The sequence below is a fragment of the Melospiza georgiana genome, chromosome 3 (genome assembly GCF_028018845.1).
Source record: "Melospiza georgiana isolate bMelGeo1 chromosome 3, bMelGeo1.pri, whole genome shotgun sequence".
Taxonomy (NCBI): Eukaryota; Metazoa; Chordata; class Aves; order Passeriformes; family Passerellidae; genus Melospiza; species Melospiza georgiana.
The window spans coordinates 53228243-53246579 of NC_080432.1; the positions used below are offsets into that span (position 1 = coordinate 53228243).

The following is an 18337-nucleotide window of genomic DNA, read 5'->3' on the forward strand; positions in this document are numbered from 1 at the left end:
ACAGGAGTGTTTAAAGTGATTTTTTGTGATTTTTTTTTTTTAATAGTACCAAGGGTTGGCTGGAAGAAGCACCAATGAAGTATTGCAGCTCTATGCTGCTCATGGCCAGCAGATGAAATTTCAGAGGAGTTCTGTTGTAACCCAGCTACATGGAGCAATAAAGGTAAGGGCATTTAATGATAACATAGACATAATCAATGCCCCAAACATTTACATGATTATCAAATATAGTAAACCCCAGAAAATGGTGTGATATGAACCTGATCTGTGGCTTTATTGTATTCACAACAGAGCTTGGAGAGAGTTGACAGTGATCTCATAGTGGTTTTGCTGTGATAGGTTGCAAAGTCACCTGCGAGGCTGGTAAAAGTGGATGGTCCTGAGCTCCAGGATCTTACATATAGGGTGCTAATAATACCTGAGACAGATACTTTTGTAGTCAAAACTTTACAATTCTCCATGCAACCGTCATACAGACATCCCTAGAAACTGTAATTGTAATATACCTTACCCAGGTAGGCAATCTTTCAAAAAAGTCATTTTAGAGCTCCACTGATTACTAAGAGTTCTCTGGCAGATCTCACAAGAAGTTGCTGTATGCTCACTCAGGTTTTAATTTTGCATCAGAGAGACTGAAACTGTTCTCCTAGTGCCAGTACCATAATATTTGCTTTGTCAAAGTACTTCTTTGTGAAGTTACTCCACAGAGTAGTGAGTTCCTTTTAGGGACACTACCAAATATCAGCTTTTCTCAGGGCAGCACCAAATGCCTGCATAAATGACCAAAAAGTATCTCAGGAAAAAATCTGATTCTTAACAGATAGAAGGATGCAACTTAATTGCAGCATTGTTGGACTAGATGATTGTTGTATGTCCCTTACAATAGAATTATACTGTTTTATTCTAGTTATAGCAGTTCTGCTTTGTAAATTTTGTAGTAGTATTTTCCATTTTTGATTAGCTAGAGTGGCAGAACTGCTTGTGGTGCAATATCAGTGGATTGAGGTAGTAAACTATCAGATGTCAATGAATACTAGGAGGAGCAAAGCTCTCTAAATAAAAGTCTAGATGAACAGTCATCCTATGCCCATACTAACAAAAAGATACTCCTTCCCATTTACATTGTATGGCCTTTGAAAGTGAGAAATGCAGTGATTTTGTCCCTTTAGTTTAGATTGCCTTTTTATCATTGAAACTATTTAATTAATTCAAGGTCGGTACCACAGTTAGAAAAATAAAATGTCACAGAATATGTAACACTTTGTAACACAGGCTGACAATGAAATACCACAGTGTTTCTGTGGCATAAGGTATCGTTAAGTTCACCTTAGAGATGGTTTTGCATGTCCATTTCACGACTTGGATGTCAAGAACTTTACTAATCCTAAAATCAGGTCAATTTGTTTTTATTTAGGTAGACTTTTAAATGAATATAGGTCGATCTTACAAACATTTAAAAGCCTCATCAGGTATATTACACTGAATTGCAAACATAGTACAAGTACTTTTCTGAACAACATCAGTTTCTGGGTTTTTTCAAAATACATCTGTTCTCATAGTAAGACATAGAACAAGCCTATACAAGAAATCTCTCAAGTGAATCCTAGCAAATAACTTCTGATCAAAGTGTGGAAAATTAAAGTAAGGGATATATAGTTCACAGTTTTTCATTGCTAGTTCTGGGTATGACTTAAAAGTGGACAGAGCCCACACATGCTCACACACACTTATTTTTGTCTGGTGAAATAACAGAGACTTGGTTATACCTGAAGCTGTGCTACAGTCAAAATAGGTATGATAAAATAATAAGGATCCATAAAGTCTTGCTGAAACTTTTAGGAAATTACATTGCTGAATATTTTGCAGGATCCTTCTTTAAACACACTGAAAGATATTCTCTTGAAGGCTTCCTTCCATCAAGTAGAGGGTTCTTTCTGTTTGTGGTGTCTCACCGTAATAATTTGGGTTGTTATATTGATTCTTCTTAACTGTTGGTTCTGTGTCTATAACATATTTTTCTTCTTGCTAAGAAGAGGCTTAAGCAAGACCTGAAGAGCCTTCATTCATTTGCTCTTGAGCTTTCAAAAGACTTTCAACGTCAAAGCAAGACTTGTCTTTACCAAGTTCTGGCAGCAGTCCAGGGGATACAGCTGCAGAATGAAGCAATGAAAAGTAAGGCTCATTGCACTTAGATTTCAAACATGTAACATCAACAATGTAATTGTTCGATGTTACTAATGTTAAAAGGTTGAGGTTTATTTTTGAGAAATGTGTCACTGAAATTGTAGCATTTGTTTCTTGTTTGACATTAAATCATCAAGGAGTTCTGAAGCATTAGAAGAAGTACAAATAAGTCTGCAGAGGTTATGACTGATAATTTGAATTTGTCTTTTGTGTGGATTACAGCTGCTATTAGACTGCTGCTGAGTTGGCTCAGCTGTAGCATTTTTAAACTGATGATCTCAGGCTTGTTATCTTGGTTATTTTAGAAGAGCCAAATAAAGAATGCATTGCTTTATAAAGCTGAAATTTGTCTGTTTTTGACTGTTCCAGGAAAGGACTTGGCTTATTTCAGAGGTTTCTGAAAATACTGCCTGAAATGAGGATAGACTTGATTTTTAATATTTCTGTGTATTTATCAAAAAAGAAATTACTTCCTATTCAAAAACCAGTTGCATCTTCTGGACTGTAGATACTAACAGTACATGGATTGCTGTTTTGGAATTCAGGCACTTCCTTGTTCGTGTATGCATAGGAAAGAGAGCCAGTGCACAGGTGCACTCTGCCCTCATCCCTGAGGATTAAGTGCATGGGTCCTGCACCTGGATCCCATGATGTGGGATCTCTGCACCTGCTTCCAATCTCCTTGAGTCTGGTGAAGCTCCTACCAGGCCTGAGAATCACATGACACATGCAATGCTTAAATTGTTGAATGTGTGGCAGCCTGGTGAACTACAACAAATACACAAATTTCCAATCAGAGGCTCTTTGTGAGGCTCTGAAAGCCATGTGTCACCATTTATAAGGTATGTTTTCTTACCTTGAATTATTTCATTTTGGGACTGATTTGGTTCTGATGGACTGTTGCTATGTCAATAGCAACAAGCAGCACTCTTGGTGATGGGTGTTTACAGAAGTTATTCCTGTACGTCAAGTACGCAGTTATAAATAAAATTTATTTGATTACTGTATTATTCTTGTAGAAAAAATGCTCCTTCAAGGAAAAAATCCCAAAGTTGAAAATAACTTTATCTAAAAAGTGAACTTTTCTCTTATTGAAACAGGGGCTAAGTGAGCAGATATGAGAGTTTGACACTGAGCTATTGTGATGTAATAAGTGTTCCTTCAGAGACCTGGCAATATTGTGTTGATTGTTCTCAATTTGCATTTCCTGGTGCATTGCTCTTTGAAATCATAAGCAGGAGAAACTTCGCTAACTATAACACAATTAGTATCCACTTTGGTGGATGACTTTTGTTTTAATTTGTTGAGTTTTCAGTTCTCTGTCAAGTGTTTTAGATGGAGATTCTATTGTTTAGGTTAAATGTGACCATTGGAATTGCTATCCTTAAATTACATGTAATCTTTTGTAGACAGAAAGCCCTAAGTATATATTCTGGAGACAGTATATATTACCAGTTTAATCTTAAAATAGAGATTGAACACAAGGGAGAAAATTACAGAAGAAGCATTTGAGTAGGTAAATTTCAAGGTTGTAGTTGACATGCAACAAACTGTAAAACTTTCTTATAATAACTGAATAGTCCTTTGCTTAGAAATATCTATTCACAACCTGAAAACCAGGCTATGCCACCTTTCCCACTGAATTTAAGCAGTAGCAGTTCAAAAGAGAGAGAGGTGTTCATTATTATGTTGTTATAGGTCTGTTTCCCTCAGGGATAAAGCTGATATCATTTTTGCTAAAAAAAATTGGCCACAGAACTGCAAATGATACTACTGAGACAGATACAGTAATTCAGCAGATTTTTGGAAAGGTAGGAATTAATGAAAAATTGAGATTAAGATTTAGATTGCTTCACCATGCAGATATTATCAGAAAGAGGAAATTGTGGTGACTTATAAGCCTCATGACTTAGATATGCTTTGTAGTTCCAGGGCCCTTTCTCTCTAGGATGGAAAAGATTAAAAAAGGAGCTTTCCCATTTTGTCCATGTGCTACCACCTATGTTCTTTGCTTTTTCTGGAGAAAGCTGAGCTCTGCACTGTGCTAATGACTTGTATTGGTGGAACATGGACTACCATTATCTTTTCTCCTCAACTCCACAGGTGATTTTCACCAGCTCAGCTGCCTTTTGAGAGCATTTCCCTTAGTAGAATAGGGAAGTACGAGCAGGACCTTGGATCCAGTAACAGAAATATTGTAGCAGCCTAAAGAATGGTTTGGAAGGGATCTGGAAAGGTCATCTATTTTCATTCCCCTTGTAGTGAGTAGGGACATCTTCAACTAGATCAGGTTCTCAGAGGCCCATCTGGCCTGATCTTGGATGTTTCCAGGGGTGGGGAATCCAGCATCTCTTTGCACAACCTGTTCAGTGTTTCACCACCCACACTGTAACAACCGCCTTTCTTATAGCTGTTGTGAGTCAACCCTCTTTTAGTTTAAAACCATTGCCTGTTGATCTATTACAGGAGACCATGGGAAAAATAATGTTCCAGGGTGGAATATAAAATGCAGCTGAATTCAAAAGAAGTTTTGGTATTAAGTCTATTGCATCATAGCTGCTTGTCCTAGGAGACATGATTAGATTGATCTTCTTTTTAAAAATGGGCTCTAGACTGGCAAGAAACAATCCAGGGGACTATGGGGACTGCTACACATCCATGTCTCAGATTTGCTGTGGCTGTGCTAGGTTATGCTGCCCCTCTTTTTCATGTCCCTGTTATGTTTGTGTAACTGTTTGTGAACCACACACAGAACAGATCAGGGAGCTGAGCCAGGACAGAATTTGCTCAGAAGGAAGGATTGTTTTTAGACCCTTCTGTGACTGAGGAAGCAATTGTGTGAGCACAGTAGAATGTCCAGTGCAGCACTGAAGGGGAGGGAATATAAAGCGCTGAGACTGTCAATTGAAGGAAGGAGACTGTAATGGTTACAGTCCTGAATACACTTGCAAGACATCACAACTGTTAGACTGATGTTACTGTGGTTGGTAATATTTAAACAGAAAAATTGCTGGCATTCCCAGCTCCCAGAAAATTTCCATATCAATCAGTGAAATGGACAAAGGATGGGGAAGAGGGATGTCCGTAATGGCTCCATTCATGTGGTGACTACTTCTCTTGCCTAATGAAGAGTGTGTTATTAAAACAGATGTACCCAATGTCTACCCCTAGGTTAAAGATGAAGATGTAATGCCTTTATTGCTTGCATCTGATGCCAAGCAGAAAACTAGGAGAATGTTAAATGAATGTTTATATTTGTAACTGCATAACTCTACTTTCATAAAAAACAGTAGAAGTTCAGAAATAATTTATACATCAGGAAACTTTTGTTCTTTCAGTCCTGGAATAATGGAAGAGTACTCTCAACATCTATTGCTTTATCTTACTGCTTGTTTCAGAGACTTAGGAACTCAAAGTGTGTGTACACAAATATGTAAATGAAGATACTTATTGTGGAAGTTACTTAAATAATAAATAGAATATTACTTAAATAATCAATGGAATTTAACCTTGTGTTTTAAAAATTACAGTGTAATAATAGGGGTCAGTGACTGTAAGTGGCCCTTTTGAAAACTTACAGTAACATAATTTCATGGGATTCTCCAAACCAAAGCATGCTGGTGTTACTCCACATGCTGGATGCAAAAGAAGGATTTTTCATAGTGAAACTCCTAGACATTGATTCCCCAGCTATTAACATCATGCTTCCCCTGCATGCATGCACTTGTGGAAGGATACTGTGAGCTGGACATGAATGGCATGGGTATTAGAAAAAAGAGATCTGAGAAATCTCTAGTGTACACAAATGTCCCTTGAAATGATCTGATTTTTAGTCTTTACCAGAGAGATTAAATTGTATGTGTGACCATGCTGAGATAACTGAGTCTGTTCTTTGCTCTACAAGGTAGCACATACTGAGGCTGGTGGCCATCTGGCTAATTCACCTCTCAGACCCTGGTTTTGACTGCTTGATACTCTACATCTCCAAACTGCTCACTGATTGCTGGGGATATTGAACTGGGGTTCCTAAGAGCTTGCTTTTTACACAAGCTTACAGTCGCATAATGTGTCTTCTGGGCTGTGTGTTTGTTTTAGGCCTGCTCAGTGTTAATGTAATTGGGCTGAAATAAAACCATTTGTGAAGTTAGAAAGCTTTTATAATGACCCATACAAGCCTTCTCAGTTTGGTGAAAGAGACTCCCTAGGGTTCAAATTATCCATCTTTCCTATGAATTCCTCATGGAGTGATGGACCTGTCTTAAAGGAACCTTAAAACTGTTGTAAAGGATTAGTAGCACTGTGAGACTGAGGGTAAATGACAGGTTAACTTCTTGTAAAGCTAGCCCACATGAGTCTAATAAGTGCAGATGTGGTGTGAGCCTTGCAACTGACATCCCCATCTAGCAGCAGGCTGCTTCAAATGTAGGTTTCAGGCATCACTGGCACTCTAAACTGACACATTTGAGCTGCCTTTAAATATCTTGCATTATTGATTGCTTTTCAAGACTTCACATGTATAGTTGTGGTAATAATTTGTAGCTTCACATAGCAAGGACTATGATGGGATTTTTCATAGATGTCTAGTAAATCAGAAACTAAGCCTCCTAATTGAAATTTGGTAGAAGTTGAGAAGGTTTGTGATCATATTTCATGAGGTGCTACTGAACAATTCATTTTGTAAAGTCATGGAGTTTATATCTCTGAAACTGCTTTCTTCTAGTGTTTCAGATAAAAGCTTTTGATCTTGAGCAGTCTCTACAAGAGGTGACAGAGAGATATGAGAAAGAAAAGCAGAAAAGGAAGGCTCTACATAACAGCTTAATTGTAAGTATGTTTAATAACATAACATTGGCTTATTTTGTTGAAATTATTCCCATAATTTCCTCACCAATATAAGTAAAGAATATACTTCACATGGATATATCACTTGCCCCAGCTGTCTATATATGATGTGTTTATTGGCTGAGACACATTTGTCTTATAATAAATCCCACTCCTTTCTTTTTACACACGATCTTCCAAATGCTCTCATGTGACCTATTGCTCTAAAGAGTATAATCCATTTTGAATAGTGGACAAAAGCTGAGTTTCTTTTTCCTCTTCTCTAAATTTGCAGCTTCTGAAATTGTTTTGAAATTCTTAAAATTATAACTTGATATTGCAAAATAGTCATCTTTTATTTTTCCAAATATCTCAAGCTGTATCCTGCTCAGCCATTAGTTATGGTTCATTTGGGATTAAATTTTTCCTATTTGTACTTTAAATTTACTCTTCCTCCCTTCCCCACAAATCTGGACCCGATTTTTAGAAACACAAACCTCCTTCAAACAATTTTTTTAAAAGTTTTTCTACCTGGGACAATGAATCTCTTTGTTAAAAATACTTAGCTTCTAAATTTTTCTTTGTGTTGCAGTTTACTGAAAGAATATTCCCCAGAGCAATGGGGCATTAATACCAGTGGTCATTAGTCCTCACAGGCAAGCTATGTTCAGTCATACAAAATAAGAAGAACAGATCACCAACAAAATGGAGGAGATAAACAGGTCTAAAATGTCCTACAGTAAAAAAAATCAACTTTTTAATCATGTAGGAATGCAGTAGAGAGGAAAATATACAACATATTTTGAATTCCACATCTTCCTCAGGACTGGTGGAAGAGAAATGGAGTGTATAACATTGTCTGTTCAGTTAATACAGGTGTCTGAAAAAGCTCATGTAAAGAGGAAGGAGAAAAAGGAAGGGAAAGGAAAATGTCTCAGAAGGGTTGTTTTTGTCCATATGACCTAGGGAGGGCTATACAATTCCAGTGCTCTGAAGAGCTCATACTTCCTCAAGTACTTTGTCCAACCTTACTAAGACAAATTATATTGATTCTATTTTTTCCCCACAGAGTATAGGGCTTTGATGTGGTAAACACTGGCTTTCTTAAACATGTTCATGTCTGTTTGACAAATTTCAGTGTATTTATCTCTCCACTAACTTGTGTTAAATACAGCTCAATATTCTTATCCCAGGAACTGAGAGGAAATATCAGAGTCCACTGCAGGATTCGACCATTACTACCTTTTGATGATGCTGCTGGACATTCACAAGACAGGTAAACTGTTTTGATTGTGTTAGAGCCTATCTGACTCATAATTCAAATACAGGGAAAACAATGGTTATGTTTGTATGAGAACAACTGTGTCCTTGATTTTTCTGGTTTTATGTGTGTGGGGAGACAATGATGGTATCATAAAAACTAATTGCTGTTTTCTTTCTCCTGCTGAATTGGCTCTAGCCAACCTCATCTCCCTGTCTAAAAGTATGTCCATCTCAATAGAAAGCCATAGTTGTTCTGCCAAGCCAGGATTATCCTTGGCTTGGCAGAAGTAACACAGCTGCAATCAGTTTAGAGTGTATTCACTATCCTATACAAATTCTGGGATGCAGTAATGTGAGAGCTGCCAAAAGACGTGGGTAGAGACACACACTCAGTGTTACAGTTGTTTTGAAATGCTATAGAACACACTGGCTGTCACCACAAACATTGGTAATTCTGTTTCAGTCTAATTTGGCTCTGCAGCCCTAATGTAAAAAATGTTTACTGTAACTGATGTGTCAAAACATTTCAAGATCCAAAAGGAAAAGAGGGATTAGATGCAAGTATCTGCTTAACAGGCTGAATTCTCCATAGATGACTAACATGAAAGAAAGTAGGGATTGAAGTGTATACAAAGAAGGAAAGAAAGAAGGGAAAAACTAGGTGGGTGGCTAGAAACCAATAACATTGTCATTTGCTTTATCAGTAAATAGCTGATTTGAGGCTTCTTTTACTGCCTGGTAACTCTAAAAGAGTACATTCAGTGTTTTAAAGTTTATTATTTTTTGGCAAATCTTTTTAAAAAAGATTGTTTTAATTAAAACAATGTCAAAAATAACAGACAAGATATTTCAAGAAGCCTGAAGTTGAAACTTGCATTAGCCTGTGCTTTGTACACCTGGGAACGAACCTAGTCACTTTTTCTGTTGCAGTATGAAATAGTGCAATCAGGTGCTGACTTGCAGTGTAAAACAGGATGGATTGGGCCAAACAAACATTGTCAAGGGTAACTTTATTAATGTATCAAAAAGTAATTTAAATAAAACTTATCTTTAAAACTATGGACTGAATGTCCAAAATCTTGCACACATAAATAGATATATACACCTCAGTAATCCCAGTCGGTGTTTGGACTAATCACGGATTCAAGCTCAGGGACAAATTCCTGAAAAGAGGGTATTTCTCACTTTAATTTTCTAAAGTGAAAGCCTCCTGTTACAAGCTCATGCAGCAATCACAAAATAATAGAATAGCTTGCATGTGCATTCATCTTAATTTGGTTTGTTCTAAATGTGTTTTCTAAAGCAGATTATTTTGCTCAATTGCACTTTAATTTGTTATTTACTCAAAATTAGCTGTGGTGTTAGTATGTACATAGGGTACAATAATAGTGGCAATTCTGGAAAGTACTCTTCAGACAGTTCACATTTAAACATTGTTTTTTCTCAGCTAAGTGGAACACTTATGGTTTGAAAGGTATCTCTTCTTCCCCTACTGATGCTGTTTTCTTCCTTTACAGGCAAAGAAACTTTTCAGAAAAAGTGGCATATGCAGCTGATGATGTAAGTATTTGATGGTGGAATTCAACAGCACATTCATAGAGGCAGAAGAAGAAACAAAAGGGACATGAGAACCATGAGTTTAAAAAAACCAAAACAACAAGGCCAGGTGCTACTGAGATTTGATTACCCATGGATGCAATAGCAGGTGGTTTGTGCTGTTTTCATCCTGACTCTTTGTAGTGGTAATAGCTTGGAGCTTCTGCAGATCAGCCATCCTTTAACTGGAGGTTGAATGCTTGCAACAGTTAAACTGCTGCTGATTTCCTGCTGTCAGTCCCTTTGAGCCACCTGTATGTGCTGTAGCTATTTCTAAAATTATGTCAGGCTTTTTTCAAATATTACTATTGCAACACAGCTAATGCATTAGGACAGGAATCTGACACCTCGTGAACCACAGCAGCCTATGTGGTGCTGCAGTCAAGCATGTTAAAGCATCCTGGCTTAGATCCATCGGAGGAAGAATGGTCATTGAGGTTGCAAATGACATTCCAGCATCAACTGAGGCCATTACCAAGATATAAAATTTAAAAAGGGACAGTAGTGTGAGCTAAGGTCAAAGTATTAACTTGGGTTTTAATTTTCATAGCTGCCATAGTTCTTAGTTGCCTGCTCTCTGTTACTTACATGGTGATGAGCCAAATTCTCTTTTATAGTGTAGTGCTTGAAATATTGCTGAAGTGACCTACAATATATTATGCATTTAAATCTCCCAAATTATAGTTTCATTAGGCAGATCTCACTTGTATAATATGGATAATTTTATGTGTATTTATCTGTATCTATATCTATATGTGTGCAATTAGGTAACTAATGGAGCTCATAAAGAGATGAAGAAAGTCAATATATCAGGAGATAAAAAACAGGGACCTGTAATGGTAGACATAGTATTCTGGATATCCTGACACATTTATTGTACTATAAAATACTGCAGCCATTTCTGGCCTGTTAAATTTTATTGCAGAAGGATGAAATTAGGCATATATAGGAATATTTAGGTTTTGGATTATTTCATAGAGATATATGAAGTATTACAGTATTGACATGTTTACAGGCAAGGCAGTGTTGGCTTACTTATGCCAATTTATGAGTTTGATTTTGTATGAAAGAGTGACCTTCAATATGATAATCTTATGAAATATTTAAGGAATATAAATATAAGCACAAGATTAAGAAATGAAATTTGCAAAATGCTAACTTCCTGGATTGGAAAACACAACATAGACTTCAAATGTTTTATTGGTTTGCCTGGACATTTTTTTACCTAAAATACTTGCCAGACCTGAAGCCTTTGTCAGTTTCTTAATATGAATTTATCTTTTTTAAGAAAAAAAGAAGTGTTGCAAAAATCCTCACAAAAAGCAGTCAATTTAGACTAATCTTACAAAAGTAAAAGAAAATAATGTTTTATTGCCTGTTTACTTTGCTGTTAACAACTGAAGATGTTATGCTAGTGGCTAGGATAAATGTGCTATTTTCAGATTAAAATACAGGGTTTGACTTATGCTGAGCTTTTAGTTGCAACACAGTCAAAAATTGTATTTCTGGAAACAAGTTAACCCTTTCCCAGATAATGATTTAAAGGAAATTTTAGATCAGGGTGAAGGAAGACTGTGTGTGGTAGAGACGCTGAGTTTATTAGTTTTGCTTTTTAAATCATGACTGCCTCTCCAGAATTTTTTCCTGCAAATACTTTGTGTGTGGCATAACCAGGCAGTTATTTGCCATGATTGTGTTAGAAAGCAGAGCTACATTTGAGAACCAGATCCACAGAGACTACATAACTTCCATTTAGTTTCTGAGTGGGGTTTTTTTGTTTGCTTGTTTAGAAATTCATATAATCCTTAAGACACATGATCTTTTCTAACATATTGTTCATCTTGTCTAGAGAAACATGATTCTGATTTTAAGTCTAAAAAAGGCTTAAGATTTTACTAAGTGTACCAGAAGAGTATTGTATTTCAGTTTTTGAGTTACTTGAAGATTTTTGAAGTTTTCTTTTTGCTGTCCTGTATATGCTCTGCTCCTCAACATAACATTAACAACTGTCTGAGCCTTTCTTCTGAAGCTTATTGTGCAATAACTGTGGAGAGTGAGTACACAGCACACATCAGGTTTTGAACCACTCCACACAGATTAGGACACTGAACAGTGCTGGTATTGTCAACACCTGAGAAAATGAGCAGATGAGGAGACACTGAATGCACAGACTCTTTCTGGTGGTGACAGCCCAAGGGGGAATGGGAAATATAGGAAATGCAGCCTAAACACAAGAACAAGCTGTGAGGGTAGTCAAATACTGGCACAGGCTGTCCAGAGAGGGTTTGGATCTCCATCTTTAGAGACTTTCAAAGCCTGACTGGACATGATCATTACAAATGCTCATATGAAACTTCTGCCTGTTAACAGTCAATTCTTTTGTTTCTATGTTATGCAAATAGAGGTTTTTTTCTCTTATTTCTCACCTTAGAGAAAGCTTGTCTGCAAGTCTATTAGATATCTGAATCAGAAATTTATTCTGTCATTCTATATTTTTCAGGTTTTTTTCCTTTTTCCTTCCCCTGGAGCCTGTTGGTTACTGATCCTATTAGAATCTTTGTGTCAGGCCATTTAGTAGCAGTGTTGTACTGAATCTGCAGTCAGCTAAATTTGCCAGTACTGGGGTAGGTAACATAGCTCGTTCTGTACAGTAAGTCTTTTGTCATCATTAGTCTGATAATTATACATTTCTCTTCTCCAAAGAGGTAGAAATACTCATGAACTCAAAAGAAGAAATTTGGTGTTTATTAGCCTTTTGCACACTGGGCATACTGTTATGTGATTGTTATTTGCTCAGCTCTTTATAACTTCAGTCTGTGGCAATACTTATTTGAGGCCACTAGTTCAGCACTCCAACTCACTTGTCTGAAGCACATTAGGAATTTCAGCACTTCCATCAAATGCAGTAATGTAACCACAGGTTAGTAAGCTAGAAAATCTCTTTGAATTGGATGAAGTATTTTGTGTGCTAGAGAGCTTCCACCCAATTTGTTGTAAGCCCCCACATCTTTTTCTTTGCTTTTCTCAGCAATTAAGCAGCATTGGCTATGAGGAGCAGAACAGCACAGAATTTGCTAGCTAAGCCATATCAGACTGCTGGGATTTTTGTACTCTGGTAATAGTTTAAAGGGCTGCTTGCATATTTGTCAGACTTGCAAAGTTACTGTATAACTCATCTGGAAAGTGCATTCCACTAAAAACTCGTGGAATTCTACAGATTGTTGTAGTGCAGCTTTTTCTGTGTATCTTTTACTCAGTTCTAGAAAGAGCTATCTATGAAATCAATTTGAAAGGGCACTGTGAAAATTTGCCCAATAATAAAAAACCCTATTTTTGCAAATTTTTGTGCCTGTAGTAGCAGCTGGGGAGCTTGTGTTTACTTGGCTGTGACTCTCTAGGTCCAATAAAAAGTTCAGGTAAGGGCTTGGATCTTTCTCTTGAACTTAAGTGCATGTTTTGTGTTGGTTGTTATTTAATAACCTGAATGGGTTTTGAGGGCCTTTCTTATGGTTTTGCAAGTTCACTGCATTATGCATGCTCTAAAGCCTCATGAATTGGTGACTGCTGCTTGGATTTCCTGGTCTTTAAAGCTGTCAGCTGATACATTAAGATTGATGGATATTTGGCTTTGTGTGTGCCTGTGATATTAACTATAGTTCATTTACTCTTTTAGGAAACCATCCTTGTCAAGTGTAGCCGTCCTGGTCATGCCTCAGTAAACAAGACTTTTCAGTTTGAGAGGTGGGTAGTCCTGTATAATAATTGGAAATCTGGATTGCTGGAAGATTTGTGTAATGAAGACTAATATTTTTAGTAGACATTAGCTAGAGGATAATGCTCTTTTTGGTTGGGATTTTTGAGTAGGGCAGGTGGGAGGAAGGTTATTGGGGTTTTTTAGTGTGATAAGTATGTTCTTCTCAGGACAGAATAATGCATTTCAGAGAATGGATAACAGTCTTCTCTCTCAGTAAAGACTGCTGATAGGGCTGAATTTGAAACCTTTATAAAGACTTGACTCTTTTCACGAGTAGCTCCTGATCCTTGCAACGTGTTGCAACATAGTAAAATGTTTTAAAGGTAAGGAAGCCTTGTTTGCCTTCCAGTACTTAGAGGGAGCCCATAAGAAAATGGGGCCAAACTTTTTAGTATGGCCTGTTGCAGTAGAAACAGGAGTAGTAGTGGTTTTAAACTAAAAGAGGGTCAATTGAGACTAGATATAAGGAGGAATATTTTCACAATGAATGTGGTGAAAAGCCGGAATAGGTTTCCCATAGAGGGACTGGATATCAGATTCCTGGAAACATCTGAGGTCAGGTGATATGGGACTCTGAGCAACTGATCTAGTTGGTGTCCCTGCTCATTGCAGGGGGATTGGACTAGGTGACCTTTAGAGGTTCCTTAAAACCCAGACAATTCAATGGTTCTATGAATTGAGGTGGATTGCAAGATTTCAGCATTAGACAGAGATGACTTTGGCAGAAACTGGACTGAGCACTTGTACAAGTTGATGTTCAAACAGCCTGACCAGAGGCAGGAAGGCAGAGCAGTGGCATGGGAAATCAGTGCTCCCCAAGGGAAAGGCTACAGTGGGACTACTTTCCATATTAGATGCTCAAAAATCCCCACAGAGGAATTGGATTTTGAGTGCACCATTTGTGATAAGGGCTTTAATGGGACACTGGAGTCACTGCCAGTCTCTGTCAGTGACACAGAAAAAACTGCTGGGAGTCAGGCTGAAGGGTGCCTTTTGTTCTGTCAAAATAGTGCTGACTTGGACCTCTGAAAACAGGAATGAAGAGTGTAATAATACAATGAGAACTCTGTAAATGACAAAATACAAAATTTTACCCCAATGCCTCTTTCTAATGCAAACTTTGAATCCGTATATTGCAATGACTCAGGAGGCTGTCTACCCTGAACCATGATGCAAAACCTTCTGGAAACAGAATACAGGAGAACAATTTCATGCTTCCTTGCTTGAAGGCAAAACTTGATTTAAAGTCAGATGTACCCAGCATGAATTATCTGTCCTGGTTTAAACTTAATGTCTGAGCCTGTTCAGCTGAAATTCCTGTAGGTTTGCTAAACACTGTTAGTCATAGCTGAAATTCCTGTAGGTTTGCTAAACACTGTTAGTCATTTACACTTTCCCCAAGGCATTCTTTTAAACTGCTGCAGTATTCTACTCACGGGAGAATGGGGACTGCTGCCATGCAGACCACCAAGCACCTGAAAAATCCTGAGATAATGCAGATCTTGGGGAAGCTTTACTGATCCCACAGGTTATAGGACTTCCTTGATTCAAGGCATATGAGCTCTCTTAGGGTACATGGCCCCCTCACATGTTGGTAAGCTACTCAAAGTAATTCCTTTCACTCTTCAGCTGTACCTGACCCAGCCATACCAGTTGAAGTAAACACAGAATAATGCTGGAATTCAACTCTGTAGAACAGCACAGTTAATGGTATTGACTGTTCCAGAGGTGTTGTGATTCTGGAAAAGTGGTGTAGATCCTGGTAATCAGGAAAAGGGTTAAAAAAATGTAAATCCCCCAAAGAATGCAGTTCTCCAGGAATGTTTTTTTAGTGTCCCAGTACAGCTATTTTTTTATAAACAGAAAAGCATATGTTTCTTATGAACTCTAGAATGTTTATTTTTTTTAGCAATGTTTTATGGAACTAATAAATGTCAAAATATTTGATTTCAGCTCAGGAAGAAAATTCCAGCTTTCAACATGTTATGCTTTTATAATTTTATTGGCAAATCAGTTAGCAAAATAAAAAGGAAGCTCAGAATTTTCAATGTGAAATTCACATTAATCAGTGCACAGGGACAAATCTATCATTCGGGTAAAAATACATGGGGTTTTAGAAAGACATTCTTTGGATTTGCAGCGTCTTTCATGGTTTCAAATAGCTAATGAAGTGGGTGTCCATGCTTCAGCCAAGGCTGTGGTTACAGTGTAGCATAAACTAGTTCAAGACTACTTTAAACCACTTTATTTCAGTATGGACAGCATTTGAACCACAGCAGCTAAGTTGTGGCAGTAAAACCCCTTTAGGAAGTCGAGTAAATATTTGAGTAGTTACTGTAACGTGGAATCACATGCCTTTCCTCGGATCTGCTACCGGAGCCTGACCCTGCCATGACTGTACCGACCCCAGCTGTGGCTGGGGATAAAATGGCCTCAAGCTGCACTAGGGCTTAGGTGTGTGTCCAGCCTGTGCTCAGGCTGGATATCAAGAAGATTTTCTGCACAGAAAGGGTGCTTCAGCTCTGGAACAGGCTGTCCAGGCAGGTGGTGGAGTCACAATCCCTGGAAGTGTTCAAGAAACAACTGGATGTGGTACCTACGGGGTTAGGTGACAAGGTGGCATTCAGTTAAAGGCTGGACTTGATGGCTTTGGAGGTCTTTTCCAAACTAATTGATTCTGTGATTCTACTTTGCTGTGCAAATGAACTGCTAAGACTGATTGATTCTAGCCTGGGTTGTGGCCAGTAGCAATGTGTTTGCTTTCTTAGGCAACAAAAGTCGTTAACTGTAAATGTTTTAATCTTTAAAATGCATTTCTTAGCATTTTCTCTTTTTTAAATTTATATAATAGCTCTGAGATGTTTTGTGCAAAGAAAAAATATTTCAACACAGACTGAGTTAGAGACCTAGGTGGTTAAGATGGGTAACTGGGTGCTAATGAATATTTCATCAATTGCAGATGATAGATGAAGCAGAGAAAAGTGTTTGCAAGTGCTTTTGGTCTTCTTTATTGACCTTGCAGAGTGAATGTGCAAAGTTTACTGAAGCATATGCTCATGTGCATGCAAAGCAGGGACAGAGTATTCAGTGCCTGTGTCCTCCTGGTCTGAACTGTGCCACATCCCTGCATATTTGTTGGTTTCTCAGTGCACTATGATGGCACATCAGTGGAATGGCAATACAAGCAGTATTTGTCTATCAAGCCAGACAAGTGCTCCTTTCCTGATTAAAGAGAGTACATTCTCATGCAGCTTACAATTAGTCTGTGGAACACATTGCCACAGGATGTTGCTCTGGGCCAAGAATTTAGCAAGATGGAGAAAGAAACTGAATGCTAATTCTAATAATATTTTTTCTGAAACAGAGATTCAACTCATATTTCAGTTTTGAGGCCAGTATACAGCTTTTAAGGATTAGGATGAAACACAGAGATGAATTATTGTGTCGCTGACCACCATATTGTTTCTTGCTCCTTCCTCTGTCTGTTGTCAGGAAAAATGCTGAGTTGAGTGCATTGGCTCCAATTCTGTATCTGTTTATCAGTGGTCCCTCTGTATAATCTTATTTATGTAGAGCATGAATACAAAAACTCTACTTGTGCAGTCTATAGACTGTAGCAGACAGATCATGGTCAGATATACAAAGAGGCTTGAGTAAATGCTGAAGAGGACACTTTGTCTTTATTCAGTTAACCCTGCAGTATCCTGTACAATCTGTGGGATACTGTTAACTAAACTGTACTGCTGTACTGTATACACAGAGGAATGATTACACTTTGTAGCATTTGCTGCTACCAAAATTCCTGTTTCTAATTAGCCATTTTGCTGTGAGCTACAAAGAGCATATATCACCTATTGGAAAAAAGAGCTAGACCAAAAAAAAAAATCACCACGGAAAGATACCAGAAAAGGAAACTTTTTCAAAATATAAACATTCATACCTCAAATATTTAACTGTGGGTAAAGACATTCATGTTTTGGATTCTGTTCATATTGTATAAACAATGGGTGTTGCAGGCTGTAATCTTGGGGAGGATACATTTTTGGTGTGCTACAGAAGAAATGAATGAGTTAGGATATCCATGTTTTATGATTAGAATTTCCTCTTTGATGATTTCCTATTTTCAGGTCTTGATTTTATGTTGTACAAACCTGAAGAGGTTGGAGGAAAGATTTCTTTGAAAATAACTGTTGGGGTTTTTTTCCTCCTTGCATTCAAAAAACATATGGAGTTGTTTCAGACAACATTGTATTGGCCCATGTATTGAAATGTCGTTGCTCTTTTTTAAAAGGTAGAGTAACTCATGCAATTTAATTGTCTTCCATTCTGTTTAAAAAGGTCTGCACTCCACCTCATTATGTAAAAGAAAGTCTTCCCTTGAGTGAGAAGTGTTGATTTCGTAGTACGTAGTTCATCAGGGCTGGGGATGGAAATACCTTAGGCTGATACTGCCCACAAAGACAGTGCATCCTTAAACATTACCCTTAAGAGCATTCTGATTTCTGCTGTGCCTCTGAGTCTTCTGAGACAAGTCCTCAGCAAGTTTGCAATCTCTGTACCTCTTTCCCCCCTCTCCCCCCCAAACTTTACCCACATCTAAAGGGCAGTATAGCCTGACCACTGTCTTCCATAAAGTGATACATAGGAATTCCAGGCAGCAGGGATATTTCACATTCTGGTAGGTGTGAAAAAGTTACAGGGATCCAGTACAGCCTATAA

General features: G+C 37.7%; 1 protein-coding gene across 2 annotated transcripts in view; it reads left to right on the forward strand.

Annotated features, from left to right (window-relative positions):
- The window catches only part of KIF25 (kinesin family member 25), a 41072-nt gene that overhangs the window by 4679 nt on the left and 18056 nt on the right, over nucleotides 1-18337 (forward strand). Inside the window, exons 3-8 of one of the 2 annotated variants that reach the window (XM_058021618.1) lie at nucleotides 47-163; nucleotides 2031-2172; nucleotides 6905-7008; nucleotides 8199-8281; nucleotides 9786-9828; nucleotides 13538-13605. In XM_058021618.1, coding sequence (XP_057877601.1) covers nucleotides 47-163; nucleotides 2031-2172; nucleotides 6905-7008; nucleotides 8199-8281; nucleotides 9786-9828; nucleotides 13538-13605 — 557 coding nt within the window. The remainder of the gene's footprint in view (nucleotides 1-46; nucleotides 164-2030; nucleotides 2173-6904; nucleotides 7009-8198; nucleotides 8282-9785; nucleotides 9829-13537; nucleotides 13606-18337) is intronic. The other variant, XM_058021619.1, reaches the window with a different exon arrangement.